We start from the raw sequence: 25,774 nt of genomic DNA, 5'->3' as shown, positions 1-25,774 counted from the left end.
CAGTAAACGTATCAGAAAGACACATTTACAACATGCTGCAGAGGCACAAACAAAAGCAGTAATGGTATCAGCTTATGTTTAAAGAGTTTCGAGCTGTGTAAATCTGGACGCGAGGAAGGCCAGACTTTGATGTTATGGGGGGTAAAAAGCCTCAGGAGTAACACGATGCTTAACGTCTCTGTACAAGCAACCCTGAGCAATCTAGTTAAAGTTTGTGTATAAGTCCTGCATGCAAATCAACAAGTTGATTCCATTACAAATAAATCACATTACTGTGTTCCATGTTTTGTGTAAATCAATATCCTTGACTGAGATAAAAAAAAAGAAGTGGTTTCTGCAACCAGGCATATGAATGCACAGGTCTGCCATGGAGTGTTTGCCATCTCTGGAGATTTAGAGACTCCAGTGAAGTGGTTGAATTACACTGTAGAAAACCAGGAGGAACATCAGGCTAACAGCTGTGCCATGTTTAGTCCATGTTCAATTCACTATACCTTGACTGAACCATGAACACATTATTTCAAAAGTCATGCCTTCATCTTTTCCCCCCTTAAAGCATATGTGCAAATGTTTCATCTGTAATGATAGTGATTTAACTTAACTATTGCTACACATCCATCCAACTGTTTGGGGTCAGCAATATATTTGTAATGCCTTTGAAAAAAGTATTTTCTGCTCACCAAGGCAGCATTTATTTGATCAAAAATACAGTAAAAACCGCAATATTGTGAAATATTATTACAATTTAAAATAACTGGTTTCTATGAGTATATATGTTCAATTTTAATTTATTTCAGTGATCAAAGCTGAATTTTTAGCTCATTACTCTTCAGTGCCACATGATCTTCAGAATTCATTCTAATATGCTGATTTGCTGCTCAAGAAACATTTCTTATTATTATCAATGTTTGAAAACAATTTTACTTTTCAGGATTCTTCGATGAATAGAAAGTTCAAAAGAACAGCATCTATTTGAAACAGAAATCTTTTGCAATATTATAAACGTCTTTATTGCCACTTTTAATATATTTAATGCAAACTTCAATGAATAAACATTTTAATTTCTTTAAATAAAAGCATTATTGACCACATTTTTTGGATACTGTATTTGGTATTTTTCTTGCAAAAACATCTATCTATCTATCTATCTATCTATCTATCTATCTATCTATCTATCTATCTATCTATCTATCTATCTATCTATCTATCTATCTATCTATCTATCTATCTATCTATCTATCTATCCACAGCCGTGTTGGTCTTCATTATACTTGGTATTGGATCAAAAAGCAAATAAGTGCCATCACCCACGCACCCAGAGTCTGATGAGCTTGATTATAAAGTGCAGTGATGGGCAGCTGGATCTCCATCTAATTTACGTCTGCTTGTCCTTCTCTCTGTAATTGTGAGCCGTTTTCATGGGGGAAGAGTCAACAGTGCTGTTCCCACACTCTAGGGCTGGTCACGCTGGGCTTTAAGGGTATTTCTCCCGGGATCAGGTACTTCTGCGAAGGCCAACGGGAGATTGGGGAAATTAGTCCGTTTAGCTCCAAGAGCTGGAAAACGTCCATATGTTTTCCATGGGAAGACCATCTGTGTTTGTTTGTGTGCACATGTGTATCCCTGCTTGCACTCACGGCGTGTGTAGCGCTCCAGTGAGAGAAGACGCATCAAAGACTCGCTGGGGTGTGACCTCGCCCACAGTTTTTGGGACGAGCTGTTCTGTATTTAACCCTGGCCAGCGTGACACAGTCGTACATCCCTCCGCCACAGCACAGAGCTTTAAACAAACTCCTGCACCATGCTTTATCACGATCACAACACGTTTATATTATGGAGTGGCGGTGCCATTTGAGCCATGATGAATGAGATTTTACCTTCCATATGTGGCAGCTATAGGTGACTGACTCCTGCAGATGCTCTTCAAAAGGACCATTTGCTCTGTATAATGAGACACACATCAGCTGTATTACTGAGGTTAGGGAGCTGCCTAGCTAGGCAGTATTTTTAGTAATCACAAATGTAAGTACCTATAAAAAGGTAGGCAGCATAAAGTCACACCCAGTGCAATGCATATTTACACTGAATTATGATTAATTTTTTAGGATTATTTTATGAATAAAAAACATAATTTATTTGAAATATACATATTTCGTAACAATTTAAAAGCTTATAATGTCACTTTTGATCAACTTCTTACATCCTTGATGAATAAAATGTATTAATTTCTAATTAAAATAATTGTAATTAAAAAAAAAAAAAAATTAAAACCTACTGACCACAAACTAGTGTTGTTATTACACTATGGGTTCACTGTTTTGCATGACAATTTGTGCATATTTTAAGCTTCGTAGTGGAAAAAAGTATACTAATTAAATTATTGATTAAAAAAAAATTGTATGATAACAATTTTATCTTAATGGCTTTTTAATGGCTTCATTTTCCCAGCTTTGTATAAAGATTTAAATATAAACATAGATTATTTGAGTGCTGCCTTTTTGTAAGCTGTAGGCAACAAATTCTTTAGCAGTGCAACCAATTTCCTGTACAGAAATGAGGCTTTGGGTTTTTCCTCATTTGGAAATTAATTGTACAAAGACTCATAGTTTGCTTAACACACCATAGGCATTGGTCTTTATGGAAATCAGAGAATAATGAGAACCAGCTGTCTAAACCACCAGAGACCCACTGTAAAACATCTTTCAAAAAATATTTTACATTTATAATTTATAATACATTTACATTTAAGGATAGTTTGGGAAGAAAATAACATGTTGAAATGACAACTTGAAGCAGTATGCTGATACAAAGCCAGAAAAACAAAACTTAAAGATCTTTTTCATTGAAGGTTTGCTTTCGATTAATTCTAAGCAAAAGTGTGAGTGATTGAGAAAACAGATCAATTCATAAGCAAACTATCCAAATAATTCGGAACTGAACTGCAAATGGATTCAGACTCAATAGTGAACAAATTCGAAATTTTAAGCCACATTTACACTTTAAATTAAAAACCTAAGTTCAATTGCTGCTTAAATGTTAACTAAACTGGCTGTACAAGTCAATCAACTTACATTAAACTGACTTTAATGGCGTTAAATCTCATGTTAGTTAAAAAAAAATGAAGTTGAAATTGGTTAAATTCATTTAAATAGTTAATGTAATGGAGAAACATATGATGGCATTGATAATTTGTTGATCATATAATTTTTTAAGTTGCTATGTAAGGTCTAAAACAAGCTTTTTTACATCCATAATTCACTGGCTTCTGAAATCACATTTGATGTACAGTAAGACTATTTGTTTTTTTTGTATTAAGGAAAAATCTGAGAAAAAGTTTATCAATGCATTTGGTATCTAAGGGTTAGACATTTGAACAATTAAACCTGAGCTGTGTGTGTATTACTTCAGGGTCAGTTACCCTGAGGAGAAAAACACCACACACACTTAAGAGCTCAATGGCAATCATATCAACCACATTGAAAAAAGACCTGTTATCTCAATCTAATCTGTCTACAACCCAAACAACAGACTGCTGTCACCTGAAGCCTTTCAGAGACCTTCTAAACACACAGGGTGTGTGAACACCTGGACATAAATAGCCAATTATGCTGATTTCTAATGAGCATATCAGCCAAAAGAGTGACCTGTGAACTGTCTTCTAACTTTCTGAATAAACATCCTGGGGTGATTTTCATATCAAAGCATCACAAGTATTCAAATAAACGCAGGCTGGTACCTCACACCAGAAATAGAGACATGGGAGCTCAAGTCCAGAGGAATTTCATGATGAACTCTATTTGTAATGACTTGTTGCTGACAGGCCGGACAGGAGGGAATGTTTGACCCTGAGCAGATCACGCTATAGGTGAAAATAGAGGCAGATAGTTGAGATCTTCCCTCTGTTTAATGGCGTCTAGTACCAGGCACTGCCAAGTAAAGTGTATATAAACATGAAAAAATCTTTTAATCCTGTCTAGACCGGCTAGCTGTACGGTTTTGAAATACCATGTCCGTCTATTGATGCAGTGCAGTATGGAGTACCTCAAGGCTCAGTACTAGGGACATTATTCTTCACGCTTTAAATGTTACCCTTGGGAGATATCATCAGGAAACACGGTGTTAGCTTTCACTGTTATGCTGATGATACTCAGCTCTATATTTCTTTATGGCCCAGCGAAAAATACCAGTTGAAAAACTAGCAGAATGTATAGTTGATAAAAAATAACTGGATGAGGAGTAATTTCTTACTGCTAAATTCTGAAAAAACAGAGGTGATAATTATAGGACCTAAAAACTCTGCATTTAATAAACTAGATCACTGTCTAAGAATTGATGGCTGCTCTGTCGATTCTTCATCATCAGTTAAGAACCTAGGTGTGCTATTTGATAGCAATATTTCCTTAGAAAGTCACGTTTCTAGCATTTGTAAAATTGCATTTTTCCATCTCAAAAATATATCTAAATTACAACCTGCTCCAAATGTTCTTTTAGCAGCATTAAACACTCCAAATAGAATGCCACTTCAGATGCAGATTCCTTGCCACTTCAAGTAGGAGTCCAAAGATGGATTTTGTTGATATTGATTTCATTTGACTGGTATTAGCCCCATAGTGTATATTTATTATAATTGCATTAAATTGTCCCATAATGGAAAAGTTTGTTTCTGTCAGTGGTTAGGGATTATGTTAAATGTCCTGTCACTATTGTGCTACTAGGTCTCATTTGGACTCCGGGAACCGGGGGAAGGGGATTTGAAGCTATATTGGCAGCACGGGTGCAAAGTAAAGACAACATCCCAAACAGCTGTAGAAACAGTAAATGGACACCAGGTGGATTTGGAGCAGTGGGGAGAGGGTTAAAGACACATTTGCATCCTGAAATACAATAAACAAACACACAACAGGCTTTATCATAGCCAATATATCAGAAAACTAATTAAAACTAAAAGTTCAAATACCTGCTCCCTACAACAAAACAATGGTTATGTTCAGGCAAGTTGACATATCAGGAGTTGACTTGCATATGTAAAATAAAATAAAATAAAATAAAAAACTATCATAGAAGACAGATCAAGCTCATTATAGCGCCCCTTCAGACAATACTGAGAATGCAACACAATTCAGAACAAAATATTGATGATGCATAAATGTAAGCTCGTTGCATATGTTCCAATATATGCTATTTTATTTTAGTGTTATTTATTTATATACTAGTATAGTATTTATTAATATTTTGAATTAACTTTTATTTTTATTTTTAATGTGCTTTTTATTCGTTTTGTTTTAAAGTGTAACTTTAATCAGGGTTTTTTTTTTGTTGTATGTATTTTTAGCTTTATTTATATTTCAGTTTTAATTTTATTTCACCTTAAATTTATTTTAGTTAGTTGCCAAAGTAACATTTCTCATTTTCATTTTTGTTTTCTTTTGTAAAGTTTTTATATAATTGTTTCATATGAATTCCTGTTTAATAATTTTTATATAATTTCATTTTAAATATTTTATGTGTTATTTAATTAATTTCAGTTGAAAAAAGATTTAATAATTTTAGTTTAACACTAACACTGACCTGTTCCCATTTCAGGCCTGTACATGCAGTATGTAAGAGTGCATACATCAATATTCATGTTCATGGGCAATGCATAAATAACTAAATCAATATTGATTTTTGAATGAGCGTCATGGGAAAAAAAAGCTCACATCCCATGATTGCCATTTGCTTCCCATCAAACATCACCCAGAGTCTGACGTCTACAGTAAACCTGACGAATAACATACAGACAAATCAATCTGAAACATTGTCAGCTCTCTTGCACGTAAATAGGTCACATAAATAACTTACAAAGACACATGCTGATTGTATCGCTTTAGAAGAGTTTTTTAGGACAAGTTTGTGCCAATTCTCACATTCGAAATTTGTTCTTCAGTCTCATATAAATAAAGATTTCAAAAGCGGGTTTTCACAGTGATGCCGGCATGTGCATGAACGTTCCTCCCTTTATTTATTTTATGTCCTAATAGTATTAAAATCTGCATAAAATTAAGCACATTTAATTACAATTAAGCACATTTATTATTACCATTATGCATTTCAAATACACACACACATACATACATATATATATATATATATATATATATATATATATATATAGGCTATATATATATACAGTATATAGTAAAAAGATACTGTAATACAAATAAAATAATTATATATTTGCATAAACTCAGCACAACAAATAATAATACAATAGATTGTTTTGAATTACAAATTTGCCGAATTGTTATTAATGTGTAAAAATGTTAAAAAGAAACATGATACTGCAAAAATTTATATATATATATATATATATATATAGTACAAATAATAAAATATGAATATTATAGATTTTGTTTTTGCATGACAAATTGTTATTAAAACAAAATCAACATGCAAAATAATAATAATCATCGTAAAATATGTAAAAAGTTAAATAAACATGATACTACAAATTACTCTAAAACAAAAATCTAAAAATATCTACATAAATTTAGAAGAAAAAAATATATATAAAAAAGAACGTTTTTTTTTTATTTATTTTTTTACATTTTTTTTCTGTCTTTTTTGAACATCTCAGTTTATTTTTGATTCATGGGAAAGTGCTATTCATAAGCCCATCCAGGCCTTTTCACTTTCCCAACAATTTGGTTCAGTTTTAAAAAGTCTTTAAGCGTTACGCTTATATGTTATGCGGGGGGATGAAAGAGCCGGTAATCTCTAAAAATCTATGAACAAGCAAAAAGGTTACTGCGAGTTTCTCAGGAAGCAGCTCCTGTGGCCTGCAGGCTAGGCTGCATAAATAATCAGCACATTTTCTTCCCACGTTCACCTATTCTCCTAAATCACAGGTCTTTCTCTACACCTCATGTGAAAGGACAGCCACTAAGGTGTAACCTGCATGTTTAGTCCAGACTGCAAAGCTTTTACCCTGACATCAAACGGTAACAAATGGGCAATTGTGCCACATCAGAGAAGAAACGCAGGTGAGGAGGTCAACACTTCCCTAACATTTGTTCACTGTAGTCCTCTGGAGAAACTGTGTCTGTATCATGGGAAACTACACCTGGCCTCAGGCGGCTCTGTGTTTGTAAGGTGAAGTGGCACATGCATGTGTTTGTGAGGCTCTGTTCAGACACAGATCTTCCAGATGGACCTGTTGCCTCCACAGATGAGTCACAGACCCTCACAAACGAGCCCATGTCACCCACAGTTGCTGGCAGGCATGTCTGTCTGCAGCGCAGGACGGCTTTACATGAGGATGACTAAAGTCTGCGCTGAGCTGGTATGTGTTTTATTATGCTTGTCTTATAATTTCACTCGAGGTGATGTCGTACCTTAAAAGAGTCTAAGACACCAACAAACTCTAGGATGGAAGAAAAAGAAATGCAGAAAACTCTCATATCTCATAAACAAACAAGCAAACAAAAAATATTATATTTTGCATAAAAAAATTTTATAGTAATAAATGTGCCTGTTTTTAATAATAATAATAATAATAATAATAATAACAATAATTATGTTTAATTTGTGCCTTCCCAAAACTCACTTATGGAACACTTTACAGTTGTGGTACAGTAGATAAAAACAGAATAAAAATAAAAGAAAAATAAATAAATAGACTTTTTTATGTATGTACTACATGTATGTATTTTTACATTGTGAGGTTATTTGCATAATATTTAAGCACATTTAATCTCCAAATTCTCATTCTCTTTTTTTAAATTTGCATTATTCTTATGATTATTATTTGCATTACATTCCCATTAGTGTGATACATTATCACAGAAAAAATACTGTGATACAAACAAAATTATTTTTATTCTTCTATATAAACAAAGTACAACAAAGAAAAAAATTAGCATTACAGGTGTGCATATTGTCATTTAAATTTTTTTTTTATTTTCACAAGGTCTATCCATATAAAGGCACTACAGAACAAAAAAACTATAATAATACAAATAAATATTCATATTGAAAAAACAAAACTGTGATTATGTTATTATAGGATTTTTTTTTTCATTACAAGTGTAATCGTCATTTTAAAATGTCAAAATGCGAAAATACGCACCTAAAATATGTAAAAAAATATTTTCATTAGATCTATCCATAAACATGTCACTCACTCGATTACAGTTAAAAAATGCAGTGCATCGCATAGAATAAAAAAGGAACATTAATTTATGCTCATTTCCTTGTTCTATTTTATGCATCAGAACAACTAAATTCATAAAATGTAAAAAAAAAATGTATGTAACATTTGTAAAGACACATAATGGTCAATTTTAAGCATTACCGTAAGCATGGACAATTGCAGTAAAACTGTCACTTTTGTTCCCATAAACATTATGTGTCTGCTGTAATGAGTTATTGTTGCAGGGCTGTAACCTCTTCTCACAACACCTGGATGAGAAAAACATACCTGCAGGCCATAAACTATGTAAGTCCTGCATGGAGCCATATGTTATGACAGGCTTAGAGAGGGTTATTTTACTGTGGGACAATAAAAACAGCAGTAGTCTGCATGTCTCATGGATCTGAGCAGTCCAGCAAAGACAATAGTTGACTTCTAATGGAGTCATGAAAGTGACATTTAACACGGCAACCTGAGTTTCCACCAAAATGCCAGCTGTTTATTGTTTGATCAATAAAACTGCGATGACAAACTTGAAATTAGCCAAAGCGGTCATAAATAAAACAAACTGATTAAACTATTCTGTTTACCTTACTGTTTGAAGGAAATCTGGATTTAAGTAGGAAGGTGGTTGGGCCAGGTCAAAAGAAGCGGTAAAATGCTAAATGTCTATCAATTCGCGAGCTTGAGCTGAGTGAGAATATAAACAAAACGCGTTTTGTTTTCTGCTTGTAACTTTATGATGTTCGGTTCGTAAACGAATCGTTCTTTTGAACCGGTTCTATTGAATCGTCGAGTTCGGTCATTAAAGTGAACACCGGATGAATCAATCCACCAAATTGAATCAGTTCGCGACTCGAGTCAGCACTGATTAATAAGTGACGACTAGGTTAAAAACTTAATATCATAAACGCATTTCTCATCACATATATTTATGATAATTTAGTAGTAAAATCAACAACGACGAGCCAAGGTCAAAACACCTGTAAAATGCTAAATGGCTATAGGCTATAATTAAATTTTGTATTAATTATGGACCATCTTAGCAACTTTATGATGCTCATTTGGTGAACCAATTGTACTTTTGAACCGATAATCTTTAATGAATCGTCTGAAATAGAATCGCAATCAAACTTTTGGACGTTAATGACAGTCACCTCCCTTCAGTTAGCTGATAACAAGTCATGCTGAAATGGTATTTTTCCACTCATTTTGGTGTTGTTTGTTATAGCCTGCACTGACACCAGCTGTTCACTATTGGCATTCGCAGGAAAACTCACTATGACCCTTCAAACTCCTGGAATATTATTTAAACATAGCCTATCCTAATAAAATCTCAAAACAATGTGTTTTTGCAACACACCTTTATTATATCATAAAATAAAACATCAAAGCAGGAAAAATCATCATTCAATGTGACGTCTGACACAGAGCAAACTGTGAACAAAGACAGAGAGACTCAATGACAGCAGACACAACACTTAGCCTACATCAGACTACAGGACTTCAGACACAAAACAATGTGGAAGAACATTATGAAACAGACACTGCATGAACTACACCAGACACATATTCTGTAAACTTCCACCTTTTAAATTAAAAGAATAAAATAAAATAGTAAATTAAACATTTCCCAACTTTATCAATTGCATTTCTAAATAAAAAGTATTGTACATGATATACACTATATAAAATAGCAAAATCATTGATCTGATTCATTCTACTTTTTTCTTAATGAGATTGTTACTCTGGGGTTTTCAGAACGCGTTTAATCTTAATGTTTACTGGGCTAATCATTATTGCACTTAATCTTTAATTACTTCTACCTGATGACATAAATCAATGAAAATAATAAATGTATTCATATCATTATGACATCATTCACTTCTAGAGTATTCTTGGCTGGTTGCAGTGGATGGCCGCTATATATATATATATAAAATTTTTCTCGAGTTATATTAAACTTTTTTTTTTTTTTTTTCGTCATTTTTTAAGTGTGTAATTTAACACACAAAAATAACACTAAACACAAAATATAACGACTTTCAGCATTTTAGCATTACAAATGTTTGCTAGGGTGTTGCTAAGCTGTTCTGGTGGTTGCAAGGGTATTTCTAGGCATTATTACTAAAACTAACCTTCTTTCTAAGAAACTATTTTCACTAAACAACACTTGATTATTTGATTTTAGTGATCATTTATGACAAATATGCTCAGGTCAGAACTTTTTCCATCAAGCTATATAAACTTTATATCTATATATAAACACTTTATTCTCATGCTTCCCTGATTTTTTATAGTGTTTTTTTTTTTAAGAGAAGTGTGCAATTTCTTCTGCACCAAATGGAATTGCATTAATGCAAATTTCAGTATTTTATCACTAAAAATGACACACATCACCTTTACTGAACAGACATTTCCCATAAAAGGTTTCCACATGAATGGCAGCCAGTTCAAGCCCAGAGAGGCCACAGTATCGGTCACAGTCGATGCTTGTAAACGGGTTTGGTGAAATGTGATCACCGTACAGCTGTGTGATAAGGCTCATATGAAGAACTGTGGCCCATGTGGTCTGAACTGAAATCACCTGCTCTTTCTGTTGGCTAGTTACTCTTGGCCATGCTTTTGGTCTTCAGCTCAGCCAGTTTGCTGGTGACAAAGTTCCACTTGAAGGCCGGTGTGTCTTCACTCTCTTCTCCGAGCGTGGCGTATTTGGAGAAGCTGTTTCCTGTGCCGCTGTCGCCCACCTCGGCCTCCTGCTCGACCTGGTTTTCTCCATCTTCTGCTCTCGCCCCGCTCTCGTTGGCCACCTCCTCACTGCCATCACCTCCTGCCTCCGTTTGCCTCATCGCAGCAGCTTGATGCCACTTAGTCGCAAAGTTATCCCAGAATCCAGTGCTGCGCTTGTTGGGTCGAGGAGGCTCTTCTGGCTTCACTGCTAGTGGACTGGAAAGACGATAAAGGCAACTTGGGATTCAATATATTTTGATTTTGCAAGAAATATGTTCAGTACTGTTCAACAAATTGGCGTTAGTAAATATATACAGACAGTAAAGACATTTACAATGCTACAAAAGGTTTCTATTTCAAATAAAGACTCTAATATATCACAGATTCCACAAAAACTTTCAGCAGCACAACTGTTCTCAACATTGATAATAATCAGAAATGTTTTTTTGAGCAGCAAATCAGCACATAAGAATGATTTCATAGATCATGTGACACTGAAGACTGACACTGAATTTTATAATTTATTCAAAGAGAAAACGTATATTTCAAATTGCAATGACATTTCCCAATATTTGCTGCATTTGTAAAATATATGCAGGACAGACTTCTTTCAAAAACATTAAAGTATCTTACAAACCCCAAACATTAGAACAATAATTAAAATCTTAAAAATGTAAGTATATTATGGTAATGATGGACCATTTTCCGCTCTTAAAAGTGTGACATGGTGCATATATTTTCTGCTGGTTGCAAGGATTGTAGTATAGAACAATCGGTGACTAAAACATTTGGTCAACATGCTTTCCCAATAGAAAAATGAGCTAAATGCATCACAACACTCACTGATCAGCTGCCGGCTGGTTGTCTGCCTCCAGAAGCTGGTGTTCATCCTCCTTGGTGAATAGAGACGAAACACTTTTCCAACCTTTAGCTCCGGCTCCCTGCATCTGAGCAATGAACACAATGACTCAAACCAACAAACATCAGGTTGTCTAAATGTTAAACTGACATGAAGATTCAAGCAGTTTCAGAACTGGCCTCTATGAACTTTTTTGTTAAACATTGTGGATACAAAACAAGCACATTACAAGCACAGTTTTACAGTTTTCAGTAGTTTTTTTCTTTCTTTACAAAGCTAACAGAAACTACATTTCATTTAATGAAATAATTATGAATGATATTTATTTTCCAGGTTTACTCTCTTGGCCAGCTGTGTCATTGCATTGGGCCCTTCTTCAGACTGGATTGGCGTAATATCTTCAGCAGCATCAGTGACCTTCACAGACAAACATTCGTCAAACAGAAAGTTATAATGATGAGTGAAAAAAAATAGTATAAATAATAGATAAAGTTAGTTACAGAAGGAGAAATTATATTACAATATATGTACACTGAAATATACAAAAGAAAAAAAAGTTCTGAAACTTAATCTAACACACATTGATTTGTAAAAAAAAAACTAAAACAGGAAAAAAAATACGTTTTATGTTAAATCCGGTAAACAAATTAGTTCTTTAAGGCATTAGATGCAAGTTTTAGCTCTTTTTGTAGATAAAACTAGCTTACGTGCGTAAATTAATGTGATGAAAATTAATATTTTGTCTCCCTCATGTGGTTTGTAGCGAAACTACATCAAGGTAATTTTAAGGCGAGAGTGAATAGTTTCAAATATTTTTAAATAATATTATTATCAGAGCAGCACCATAGGCCTATTTCATTTCTGATAGGACTTCTGTGAAGGACTGAAGTATAGATGCATACAGTGAATTGTAGGCCTACTGACTATTAGGTTGATGAAACGTCTTTCTGGATAAAACTGTAACTAAACAAGAACTGTACAAAGCAATTTTGAAGTGCCATTGAAAAGACTACGGGTGTTTACCCGCCACTGTTTTTAACTAAAAACGGAAAACATGCAATCATGTATTTACTATGCATAAATGACTGAAAGAAAGGGGGGGGGGGGCACGCATGCAGAGTTTATCTTGACGAAGCTGTTGGAATTGCTGTGTTGTAGCAGGCTGTGGAAACTGTGCAAGTACACTGGTAAGTGAAAGGTCACACAGAATCTGCCAACAAGCCCAACACACCCTAGTGCAGTGGTCTCCAACGTGGTGCCCGCGGGCACCTGGTAGCCCGCGTGGAGTCTCTGAGTCGCCCGCCGAGCACGTTCTATAAATAGCCTGAATTGTAATCTTTCATTTTTTTTTTATGATAATGTTATAAAATGAGAAAATAACTATTGGTGACATTTCATATACCATTAAAACATAATAAAATAATTCAATAATTTAAAATATTTAGAATCTGCACGTCTCTCTATCTCTCTCTCTATGCATCTCGTGCGCGCACCTCTCTCTCGCTCGCTCGCTCTTCGTCTCGCGCGCATGCACCTCTGTCCCAAATCGCGCACTTCATGTGGACTTTCGGTCTCGTGGACTTGAAATGCGCGTGCTCGCCGAGTCTACGAGTCCGTAGGCCGTCCCATTCAGCATTTTAACGCTCCGAAGTGTGCTCAGCAGCGCCCCCTTTGTACCCTTGAAGCGGTCTTCCGCGAAGCCCGCATAGAAGCAGGCTCCACGCACTTCAACTACCCAGGAATCCTTGCGAAAGACCAATCAGACAACAGATGGGAGGATATTTCGCTCACGGACTGTAAACATGACTGAGAAGAGAATATTTAAGTGTAAAAGTATCAATGTTTTTTATGACATAGGCGTACATTTTACCAGTTGTTACTTACAGTTATACAAACATTATCGACCAGTTGATATCTCAAACATAATAATAGCGCGTTAAATAATACGATCGTATTATGATTCATTACATAAATAGAACCGAGTGTCATGGCTTTATGAGTCATATAAACAATAAATAAAGTGAAGTGACATTCAGCCAAGTATGGTGACCCATACTCAGAATTTGTGCTCTGCGTTTAACCCATCCAAAGTGCACACACACAGAGCAGTGAACACACACACACACACACTGTGAGCACACACCCGGAGCAGTGGGCAGCCATTTATGCTGCGGCGCCCGGGGAGCAGTTGGGGGTTCGATGCCTTGCTCAAGGGCACCTAAGTCGTGGTATTGAAGGTGGAGAGAGAACTGTACATGCACTCCCCCCACCCACAATTCCTGCCGGCCCGGGACTCGAACTCACAACCTTTCGATTGGGAGTCCGACTCTCTAACCATTAGGCCACGACTTCCCGACTTCCCGACTTCCACGACTTCAAACGTAGTATGAATATTGAAACCTATACATTTTTCCTAAACTCATTTTAATTTTGTGTTAAAATTTAACATTATGTATTATTATGTACAAATGTATTTATCATTTAAATAACCATGACATCTATTCTAATGCCCAGGTGGCATTTACAATTATAGAACTGTAAAAGCAGGCTGTGTATTTCACATGGACATATTATTTGGGAAATTAAAATTAATCCTGTTCTCTATGCTAAAGACTGTAATTTGTTTAATGATATTTGTGATATTTTTCTAATAAAGGGACTGATGAGATGACCTTTAAGTTTATTCAGCTCCGTATGGAGAGGGATAAGTCAACCAGACCTTCTTCCTGTTTCCGGCGTGACGATCGAGTCTGTCCCAAAATACCTCTCAATGCACCCTCGCGGACTCGCGCTAAGGGCCCTATAGGTCTGCACTACATGACGTCACCGAAGTGTGGACTCTGAGGAAGTCCACAAGTCCGGAGTGTGCTATTTGGGACAGGGCCACGTCTCTCGCTCGCTCTCTATGCTCGCTCTGCGTCTCGTGCGCGCACCTCTCTTGTTCTCTCTGCGTATCGCGCGGCAGAGGAGCAGCGTTTTAATTTAGATTTAGAACACAGATATTATGTTGCTTTTCTAATTTTACATGCAAGTATGTAAAGTATATCATTCAGTCACTATTTCATATTTATGCCGTTGTTCTTTCTCCCTTTCCCCCCGTGATTTTGTCTATATCGCGACGACCCCACATTTTTTAGGACAAAAACGCCTATTTTTAGGACAAAAAAAATTGTCTTATATTCGGGTATATACGGTAATTATATATTCAATAGTCATAATATTTAACAATATTACTGTTTGTTGTTGTATTTTTCAAAACTTGAAACTGTGTGTGTGTGTGTGTGCGCGTGTGTGTGCCTATATCAAACAAGTAGCCCTCAAGACTATTTTATCCCTTCAGGGAGCCCTCACTCACAAAAAGGTTGGAGACCCCTGCCCTAGTGTATGCTATCCGTCTCAAATCAATCGCTGGAATGCCATCCTATTCCTATCACCCCAGTAGATCCAGTTACAGGTCATTGAAAAGTGGGTCAAGGTTTCCCTTGATCAGATACATGAAAGAATACTTAAAATATTTGAATGCATCCTGACACTCAGAACTGCATTCATTAGGTTTTCAAAAACAGATGCTCTAGTCAGTTAACATAGCTGAACAGGAACAGAAGAAAAAGCGTCCCTCAGTCAAAAAGGTGAACTTTAAAGGTTCAGATGAGAATCCTACTGTCAAACCTGAAGTTGTCTTAAGTTGCACTTAAAGTCTTGATTCAAACATTTTGTGATATTATACCTGCGTTTTTGCAGTGATGCCATCGAAGAACCATTTTTTTGTTCTCAAAAGGACAATTTTTCGAATATAAAGAACCTTTTCTGCATTCGAATGATTCAATGGATGATTAAGGTTCTTCAAATAAACCATTGATGTCAATAACAATTTTTTCTAAGAGTGTAAAGTTAGGAAAAAACTCTTAAATGCTGATAGCATGCATGCATATTCATGTGATGAGAGTCAAGATACTAGACTGATATACTGGTCAGGCAGAAGAAATTATATTATGAATATTAACCCCTTAACCGTCACCCCCCATTTTTTAAATAGGCATTAAAGTGCAATATCCAAACTAAAATTGCTGTAATTTATGAACACTTTGGAATATAAACATAAGGTGGAAAGTGGAATTTTTTCGAAAAATTGAAGTATCAAAAAGTTATAGAAGTTTAAATGTGCTGTAAATAATATGCGCTATATTTATTTTATTTTATTTATTATAAATATTTTACATAACAGGTTTTACTCTAAAATTGGTATAAAATTAAAGCCTTGTGTCTAAATAAGTTATGTTATAAATTTGAAGTTGATATGAAAAAAATTGAGGTTCCTGTGAGATTTTATTTAGGGTGTCATACCACACACAGCCACTGGGAGTCATCAAAACTATTTTCAATTTTGGTTTACGAATTATAGGCCTAAATATAATATTTATGCATGTGAAAATTTCCATCTATTAATAAACTGCATGTGTTTAAATACACAATAAACAGGTTTCTATATTTATCATCAATAAATCCAGTTAGTTTCAATCTCATACATTAATTAACTCACTTTAACTAACTATATATTGTGTGTTCCACAACTATTTTTAACAATATTCATACTTTCAAACTTTTTTCACTTTTTTAAATTAAATTTTCATTTAATTTTTTTTTTTTTTCTACTCAGCAGATTTATGCTGATTTTTTTTTTTTTTAAATACAAGTATTTAATTAAAACCAAGCGGATGCATATAGTTTATGCTGAGATTTTTTGAGATATCTTACCTGTTTCTGTCAAATATGCATCACAATTAGTTTATGTTAAAACTCTGTAATTCAAATGGATGGAAGTGTTGCATGCAAACGAATCAGATAAATCTTAAATGAAGGCCTCAAATGCATGTTCACTCATATCTGCCCATGTAGCCTGTTTAGTGTAGTCCTCAGATTCAGTGGATTTACCTCTTCCATCGTGTCTTCCTCCATCTCCGGGTTGAGGGTCTTCATGACCTTACTCTTATAGACTTTCCACAGGGGATTCATGACGGACGACTTCAAAAGATCCTCAGATGTGTAAAAATTCATAAAACAGTCCAAGGTATCTCTACGCCACCATCAACAGACTCCCAGCCTTAGTTTAGATCCCAATCTTTAACAATACTCCTGTTCCATCAGTTAGAGACAGTCAGTTTTCAGTGCGAAATTAAAAGCAGCTTTTCCTCATTGTGTTTATGGGACACTTTATATCGAATGAAAGATTTGGGCTGCTGGTGGAGTCCTTGAATTCAGTGTGAAGTAGATGAAAGAGGCTGTTTCAGCAGTGACACACACACACACACACACACACACACTGTGATACAGCTAAAAAGCCCAGCATCGGTTACCTGGAAACAGGTGTTGGTTTCCTACTGAATATTTCAAGCAGCTCTGCTAATAGTTGAGCTTCATTGTTGGCTGCTTTAAGAAGAGCAGGCCGTGTAACATTAACCCCACAGAATCAACATATACAGATGCCATGTTTCAGTGATCAATAAGGGCAGATCTTCATAGTGACAATGTGCTATTTATGATATTATTATTTAAAGTATTCAATAAATGTTTTCTAAGAACACCAAAACAGATGTGCGGTTTTGAACGTGCCTGTTTTGTGTGTGTATGTTTTTTTTTTAATTATAAATTTGTTTCATTAATTGAAATTAAATTCAATTCAAGTTTATTGGTATGTATAGTGCTTTTTACGATACAAATCTAACAAAACAACTTTTACGGAAAATTATGTTTCTTCAATATTTAGTATCAGAGCTGAAATAGAATGAAATATAAACATTAGATAAAAAACTCTAAAACTGTCAACTAACTGTTCTCAATATTTTTAGCTGAAATTCTTAAATATAATATATTTAAAAGTACCGAATTACAAAAATAAAAACGAAATAAAGCTAAATAGAATTAGTAAAATATTGGTAGCTGATTAAAATTACAAAAGCATGCACATAACAGAAAATTAAAACAGAAAATATAAAAAATATAAAATATTGATAAATCCAATGATAATATATAAGCAATCCTTAAATAACTGATTGTCAATAGTAATCCATTTAGAAATGTTTGTTACTGTAATACATTTTCTTTATTTTAGTCATCATGAAATAAAGGAAGAATAACAAATGATATGAAAATATTAAACAATTTAAATAAAATACCATAAATATCATTGTTTTTATTTTAATTTACAGTCACTTTAAAAAATCCTAATGGTCCTAAAATCCTTTATGCCATCTATCTATCTATCTATCTATCTATCTATCTATCTATCTATCTATCTATCTATCTATCTATCTATCTATCTATCTATCTATCTATCTATCTATCTATCTATCTATCTATCTATCTATCTATCTATCTATCTATCTATCTATCTATCTATCTATCTATCTATCTGTCTGTCTGTCTGTCTGTCTGTCTGTCTGTCTGTCTGTCTATCATTATATTAAAAAAAACATACCTGGCCACAGATCAGTACACAAACATTTGAGAAAGTCTAAAATGATTACAGTAATAGCAGCAGTGATGCCAACGAGCAGTGTTTAAAGTTGACTCTCCACCTCTGTGTGTTTTCTCTGACCTGTGCTTCATAATAGAGGTCTGTGCATGCCAGCTAATCGAATGATAATGTTTCTAGTGTAATTTCACCTGACACATTAGTTTCCTGTAGCTTGTTTCTTCTCGTTAACCTGATCTGAAGTTGCCAGTGCAATATATGGAGACAGACATTATTAAAAATGTATGAGATGTCACATATACCTTTGGTACATCTGTGGTGGTTGCTGATATCTACTGGAGGATGATTTAGAGCTTTTCAGTTTACAATTTATAGATAGCCTTTACATTTATTAACATGAAGATAGGGATGTATTTGAACCTGGATCTCAAGTCTCAAACCATTTCACTGTCATAATGTGACTTTCGTCATTTTCTTTAAATGCAAGCCAGATTCTTTAAGGTTTGAAACCAGTAGGTTGTAACTTTTAGCCAGCATGAATTAGAAACAGTGAATTTTAGAAAGGCGCACATGGAAGATCTCTTAGCGCTCTTGATGTGCTGCATTGAGTTTCACTGGTTTCCATTATTCAGAGGGCTCTGGTACAGCTATTCATGCCTGGGAACCAAATCCTCCTCCTGTCACAACCAGATCAACCAATCAGAACAACAGCCCAGAAATGACTACAGGCTAGTGAACATATGAGAATCAAATGATTGGCATGCCAGCTTACATTTGCTTGTACTTTAAATGAACAGTTCACCCAAAAATGAACATTTGCTGAAAAGTAACTCACCCTCAGGCCATCCAAGATCTAGATCAGTTTGTTTCCTCACCAATAAATCCTCTGCAGTGAATGGGTGCCATCAGAATGCGAGACCAAAAAATCCACATGACTCCAACCCGTCAATTAACATTTTGTGAAACAAAAATCTGCATGTTTGTACAAACAAATGCATAACTACAAGGTATTTAACTTCAAATGGGTGATTCTGGCTAAAATATGACTTCCTAATCCATAATAACGCTTCCTCCATTGAAAAAGTGAGTGAGTTGTTTGCAGTATTGTACAGTTGTGAAAAATCCTCTAACATACAATAAAGTCATTTTGTAAATATCCCAACTTGGACGTTAATGTCATTGCATATATAAAATCCTATAATAGTATATTAATAAAACTAAATTAACTCTAATTCTCAGTGGTAATCCTTTATATGTATTTTATTACTATAATATTTTTTTTAAATGACCATAAATTAAAGGCAGTATAACAACTGATTTCATGTTATGTAAATATTACATAAACAATTTAAATAAAATATCATATATATATATATATTCTGTTTGTCTGCATGGAGTCCTTACTTTCCGTCACCTAGTGTCCTCGCGTTCCTAGTCTTCGAGTTCCTGTTCCTGTTCCTGTTCTTGTTTGTTTGTTTGTTTGTTTCTGTTTTGGACTGATGTTTGATTACGATCCCGGCTTGTTTTGACTCTGATTTTGGATAACCCTATTAAACCTACACTGCACTTCGGTCTTCCGTCTCCTGTGTTCCAGTACGTTACAATTATGTCTTAATATGAATTTTCTTTAATGCAAAAAATCCTAATGGTCCTAAAATATATATTTTATTTATGATTTCTTTTACTGTATATTTCCTAGAATTATGATACATGGAATCATGTCCCACAGATAAACCATTTTAAATATTGTTTACAAAAATAACAAATTTTAAACTGACTACTTGCTGTGTTTGTGGTGATTATGATTATTAATTTATTTTATTTTTTTAATGGGGATTTTAAAAGTTTCACTAATTAGTCCAGTCCTCATCAGCTCGTTATTGTACACAATGATTATTACATAATTTTCTTCCTTGCAATAAGGAATTTTTTTTCAGCCATGCACTTTTATTTACCAGGGTTGATTTTTATTCAAGACAATTGACATTTTTTTTTATATGAAGGTCACATCACTGTCTTTTACTCTGCCTTTCATATTATTTTTTGTTTGTTTGTTTTATTTAAAATTGCCCTTTATCTATAGATTTTCTGGTTTTATTCTCATCCTGAACGTAGACTTGCTAGACCAAATATTAATGCATCTATAAAGGCAAACACATTTTTGAAAATGATTTGTCAGTTTTTACACAACTTATCACACTAATCTGTCTCGCAATCATTTACACCAATATTTTGCCCCTAATAATGTTGTGTTTGCCTACTTCAGTTATCGGTGAAAAGCTTCACATGTGATCAAGGTAAATATGACTTGTGTACAGAATATTTAATTGTGCATCATTTCTAATCATTATACCAAAAGTGTAAAAATAGCCTGTTTTTTGTTATCTATGCGGAAAAAAAGAGCCAGTCAGATAAAATGAACACAACACTGGCTGTAACAGTGAGGTTGAGCTATAGGCAATATCTGAAAGACAGTTCTGTAGGGTAAAGCATAAAACATCACACAAATGGTTGGTTTTGTCAGTGTCGATGTGTATACATTTATCAATAACAGAAACAAGAATTTAATTACAGGGTTTGTGGTTTCAGTCTTCTATGAGGGCTGGATTTAGATTAAAGCCTGGGCAGGTTTGGTGATGCATCGTTTATTTGAAAGACGCCCAAAAACAGACAATTCATTCACCTCAGACAGAAGGGAAAACTGCGAATTATTCTAGTTACAGCTTTTGTTGAACGCTGTTCGTTATAGGTACATTTATGTCTGTCATTTAAATAGAACAACCAGATTTGAGATATTTGTGTGCCGTGATGAAGAAGATTATACTTTTATTTAAACTATTGCTATTTCTCACTGAGCTTGTGAAAATGGAGCAGTTGTCTGCAGCAAACACACAATTCTCTCTTAACTTGTTCAAGAAGATCAGTGAAGGAGACGCATCAGGAAATGTGTTCTACTCTCCGATCAGCATCTCCTCGGCTCTGGCCATGGTGTCGCTCGGAGCAAAAGGAAACACAGCGGCACAGATGTTTAAGGTGATCTCACATTTATGCATTTTTTATGGCCAGTTGTTTTTCCTTTAATCTACATGACAGAAGTGATTTTTTTCCCGTTCCAATTCTGCATTAATTCAAATGGAATTCATGAATTTGAATTAAAAACAATTCTTAATTTCATGGAATGCTGCCACATTCTTTACTCTGAGAAGTGAATAATGTGGGATTTTTCCTGTGATAATGAGCTTTGTGCTTGTACAAACAAGACTATTGTGGTCTCATGTTGCAGTTTCACTTAAAGGGCAGGACACAGAAAAACATGGTCACTCCCGGGTTTCAGATATGACTAAATGCTCAGTCAGTGTCTTTTCAGTTAAATAAATAACAGTATAGTACTAACGTGTGTGGAGTAAATCGGTATGGTGTTTGAATCACTATTTTATGCAATGCATTCACAATAGATGTTAAGTTTATCAGTATAGTGAGGTTGCCTATTTTAATTCTACTAAAAAAATGCTGTGTAGGTTTTGGGTTTTACCAACCCTGCCAAGCCTAATGTTGTGACTCCAGCATCTCATCAAGCCCAGAAGCCATCAATGACACAACAAACCCAGAAGTCTGAGCTACCTCCTGAACTCAAGGTTTAGTATGAGTATTTTCATGAAACACCAACCTCGTGACTTTATGATTAAATGACAGCCGGATTTGCCAAATTGGTGCATGTAGATTTTAGGCTCATCTAGTTAAACTTGATATTACTGATGCAAACAGAAATCTCCAGCTCAGCCAGATGCTGGACAAAAGACTGAGGACCAAATTCATTCCAGCTTCAACAAGCTCATGAGTGAACTGAAGAAACCAAAAGCCCCGTATGTGTTGAGTCTCGCCAACCGTCTCTACGGAGAGCAGTCATACCAGTTTGTAGAGGTGAGATTCAAAGCAAGTAATTCAATGTCCTGGAAATGTTTCCAACACTAATTTCATTTGCACGCCAATCGATTTGCTATGTTACAGAAATTCCTTAATGATGCAAAAAGATACTATGAAGCTGGACTGGAGGAGGTGGACTTCAAGAAGAAATCAGACGCCGCACATGTCCACATCAACAAATGGGTGGAGAAAAACACTCAAGGTGAAGACCAGCAATTATAATTTTAGTCTTAGCTATTTCATGTATTTGGCAGCACTATAGATACAGCAGAAATGGCAGTTTTTGGCTACATGGGCTCTTGAATTGAGCTATATAGTTATTTAAAAAAAGATTAAAAGAACAAACCAACCAGTCCAGTTCAAACCAATGCTCAAAGTTGACAATGCACAATTTTATTTTAGGGAAGATCAAGGACTTGATGCCACAGGGAGCAATCGATGCGATGACGAGACTGGTCTTGGTGAACGCCATCTACTTCAAGGGGAACTGGGAGAAGAAATTCCCAAAAGAAGCCACCAGAGATGGACAGTTCAAGATGAAAAAGGTGAGATTTTGTGTTCTTATTTTCTTTTTGAAATACAGTAGTTTAAGTTGCTCATGCAGTAAGTCATGAAATCAGAGGAGTTGTGATGTGTTTCCATTAATGCTTTGCAGAATCGAACTAAACCAGTGAAGATGATGCAACAGAAGGCAGAGTTTCCTCTGGCCTTCATCCCAGAGATGGACAGTCAGGTTCTGGAGCTGCCGTATGTTGGGAAGAATCTCAGTATGTTGATCATCCTTCCTAACAAGATTCAAGATGAAACCACTGGCCTTCAAAAGGTGAGAAAGCACAGGTTCTGCTCCAAAAAATGAAGGTCCCAAAAGATGGTTTTCGCTGCGAAGATATAGAAGAATCAGCTTGGGTTCCCCAAAGAACTTTTCAGGGAACATTCTTTCTCAGTATGAACAACGTTTTAATAATCTAAAGAATCTTTTGTGGAATGAAATGGTTCTATGGATGTTCACCAAACCATCAATGCAAATAACCAGAGTGAATGTGGTTTGTTGTTCCAGTATACAGTATGTTAACAGCAAAAAAATGTGCAGAGTTCTTAGTACTCATGTGGTTTAAAAAAATATTCATACCATTTGTATGTCTTATCCAGCTTGAAAAGGCACTGAGCTACGAGAAGCTGATGGAGTGGACAAAACCCAGCAAGATGTGTCAACAGGAAGTTGAAGTATCTCTTCCCAGATTCAAGATGGAGGAAACCTATGACATGAAGAGTCTTCTGATCAGCATGGGAATGGAGGATGTGTTTGACCTGCAGAAGGTGAATCTTTCAGGCATGTCACCCAACAATGATCTGGTGGTTTCGAAGGTGATTCATAAAGCCTTTGTTGAAGTTAACGAGGAAGGAACCGAAGCAGCTGGAGCCACCGGTGTTGTAGTCGCCAATCGTTCATTTGCATCGGTGTTTATTGCAGACCATCCGTTCCTTTTCTTCATCCGTCATAATCCCTCCAACAGCATTCTGTTTTATGGACGCTTCTGTTCTCCTTGAAGATGGCAATATTGGAGTGACAATTCCTATTGTATGTGTTCCTCTGATAAATAAAGTCTATTAAATAATTGAAAATAATGAATTAGTAATGTCTGTATGCATTTACTTTCACAGCACAAACTTTTACGACAACCAAACAGGCAACAGAATTTAAAACAAATAGGACATAGATTGGAGGTAAAGGAGATAAATTGCACAGGTGTGCCTTAGGCCTTTTGTGTACATAGAAAAAGTCTTAGATCTTTGAGTTCATCTCATGAAAAATGGAGGCAAAAACAAAAGTATTGCGTTTAAAATTTTGTTCAGTGTATATTGAAGTTATTGTCATTAATGGTAATAGAGCCCCCTTCTGGTGAACAGATCAATACTTATATGCAAAAACTTAATAAAAAAAATAAATGACTAGAAGTCTCCAGGAAATAATTACTTTAATGGCCACTGCATAAGATTTGATCTCAATTCACTAGCATAATTATATAAAGTGCATAATTATTAGGCTGTATTTATATTACATAATATAATTATATAATTATATCACATTTATCCACAACACATGACCTGTTTTACGCAATCAAACATCTGACAAGCCCACACAGTAAAAACTACACAGATCACAATTACAACATGAAGTGTTAATAAGTGTAACTGTAACTAAACTAAAGCTATAATCGGGCCTTAAAAGTTAGGCCCAACAAGTTTTGATTGACAGCTTTTTAAAAATCCCGAACCAGTTTACAGACCGAAATTACTCAAATGTGGGCACGCACACAGCTCTTTTGCCTATTGTCAAGAACGAGTAATTTATACATGTTTTAACAATTTATCCATTACTAACTTAAGCTATAGGCCACTTGGAAGTTGGAACAAATAAATAAAATAAGTCCTATGTCACATTGTAATATCTTAGCACTATAAATAGACCTAGGCATACATTCAGCCTATAAATAGGCCAACGCACCAATAAAAATTAGTATTTCTTAAAAATTTTAATTAAGATAAATTCAAATTAAGATGGGTATTTGGCAATAATGGAATTAAGATAAATGCTCCGCAGGATTTGCTTTGCCACTTTTCTCCACAATCCGTCCTCAACGCGACGGTGAATAGCAGCTAAAATTTAATAAAGGAATAATGCCAACATTAGCCTCTATACTCTGTCTACATTATGCATTTAAGACTCAATTAATATTTAGTTATAATCTGACCAAGATTAAGCTACATGTTTTTGTGGAAGAAGGTGATTGAATCTGCTGTAGATGGCTTCAGCGCGGTCCTGTGCTCACTGATGGTGCGTCCATCAACACAACCCACTGGCTCATTCTTCGCATTTTGCAGATGGTCAAAATATATTAACTATACATATATTAACTTAACAGTCATGAAATATGAGTTTATGTGACATGTTTTTATTAATCTATTGATGCTTTGCAGACTCAAACTAAACCACTAAAGATGCAGAGTCATGAATCAAAGTTTCCTCTGGCCTTCATCCCAGAGATGGACAGTCAGGTTCTGGAGCTGCCGGATGTTGGGAAGAATCTCAGTATGTTGATCATCCTTCCTAACGAGATTCAAGATGAAACCACTGGCCTTCAGAAGGTGAAACAGGACAGATTCTGCTATATGGTGTTTTCATTATGCATAATTGCTTAAAGGGATACTCCACCTCAAAATGAAAATGTTGTCATTAATCACTTGCCCCCATGTCATTCCAAACCCATAAACGCTTTGTTATTCTTCGGAACACAATTTAAGATAATTTGGATGAAAACTGGGAGGCTTGTTACTGTCCCATAGACTGCTAAGTTACATTGTCAAAGTCCAGAAAAGTATGAAAGACGTCGTCAGAATAGTCTGCCATCAGTGTTTCAACCATAACATTGCGAAGCAACAAGAATACTTTTTGTACATGAGGAAAACAAAAATAATGATTTAATTCAACAATTCATCTCCTCTGTTTCTCTCGACATTACTGTAGCGCAATTTTGGAGATTAGAACCCCTTGCACAATTTAGCAGGTTAGAAAATAAATTGGCATAAATCCACACCACTCCCTCTGAATTCATCTGCC

At 35.1% G+C, this 25,774-nt stretch overlaps 2 protein-coding genes across 5 annotated transcripts in view; one reads left to right on the top strand and one right to left on the bottom strand.

The window, feature by feature from the left end:
* Positions 1-10,604: 10,604 nt before the first annotated feature.
* On the bottom strand, positions 10,605-17,142 carry LOC132157881 (uncharacterized protein C1orf232-like). The gene is made up of 4 exons (XM_059567144.1): positions 16,692-17,142; positions 12,099-12,176; positions 11,744-11,847; positions 10,605-11,116 (listed from the first exon to the last, which is right to left on the bottom strand). Exons 1-4 carry the CDS (start codon positions 16,812-16,814, stop codon positions 10,774-10,776), a joined length of 648 nt encoding a protein of 215 aa, XP_059423127.1. The 5' UTR covers positions 16,815-17,142; the 3' UTR covers positions 10,605-10,773.
* A 3,748-nt stretch (positions 17,143-20,890) lies between these two features.
* The window catches only part of LOC132158922 (leukocyte elastase inhibitor-like), a 28,217-nt gene continuing 23,333 nt past the window's right edge, over positions 20,891-25,774 (top strand). Inside the window, exons 1-7 of one of the 4 annotated variants that reach the window (XM_059568548.1) lie at positions 20,891-21,264; positions 21,750-21,866; positions 21,997-22,152; positions 22,240-22,357; positions 22,558-22,700; positions 22,811-22,978; positions 23,305-23,745. In XM_059568548.1, the coding sequence (XP_059424531.1) occupies positions 21,040-21,264; positions 21,750-21,866; positions 21,997-22,152; positions 22,240-22,357; positions 22,558-22,700; positions 22,811-22,978; positions 23,305-23,703 (1,326 nt within the window). In that variant the 5' untranslated portion in view covers positions 20,891-21,039 and the 3' untranslated portion in view covers positions 23,704-23,745. Of the gene's footprint in view, positions 21,265-21,749; positions 21,867-21,996; positions 22,153-22,239; positions 22,358-22,557; positions 22,701-22,810; positions 22,979-23,304; positions 23,746-25,774 lie in introns of those variants that run through there. The other 3 variants (XM_059568547.1, XM_059568550.1, XM_059568546.1) reach the window with 3 other exon arrangements.

Source organism: Carassius carassius, chromosome 15 (genome assembly GCF_963082965.1).
Source record: "Carassius carassius chromosome 15, fCarCar2.1, whole genome shotgun sequence".
Lineage (NCBI taxonomy): Eukaryota > Metazoa > Chordata > Actinopteri > Cypriniformes > Cyprinidae > Carassius > Carassius carassius.
Note: the sequence above shows the minus strand (reverse complement) of the source record. Positions and strands in the feature narration are given on the sequence as shown.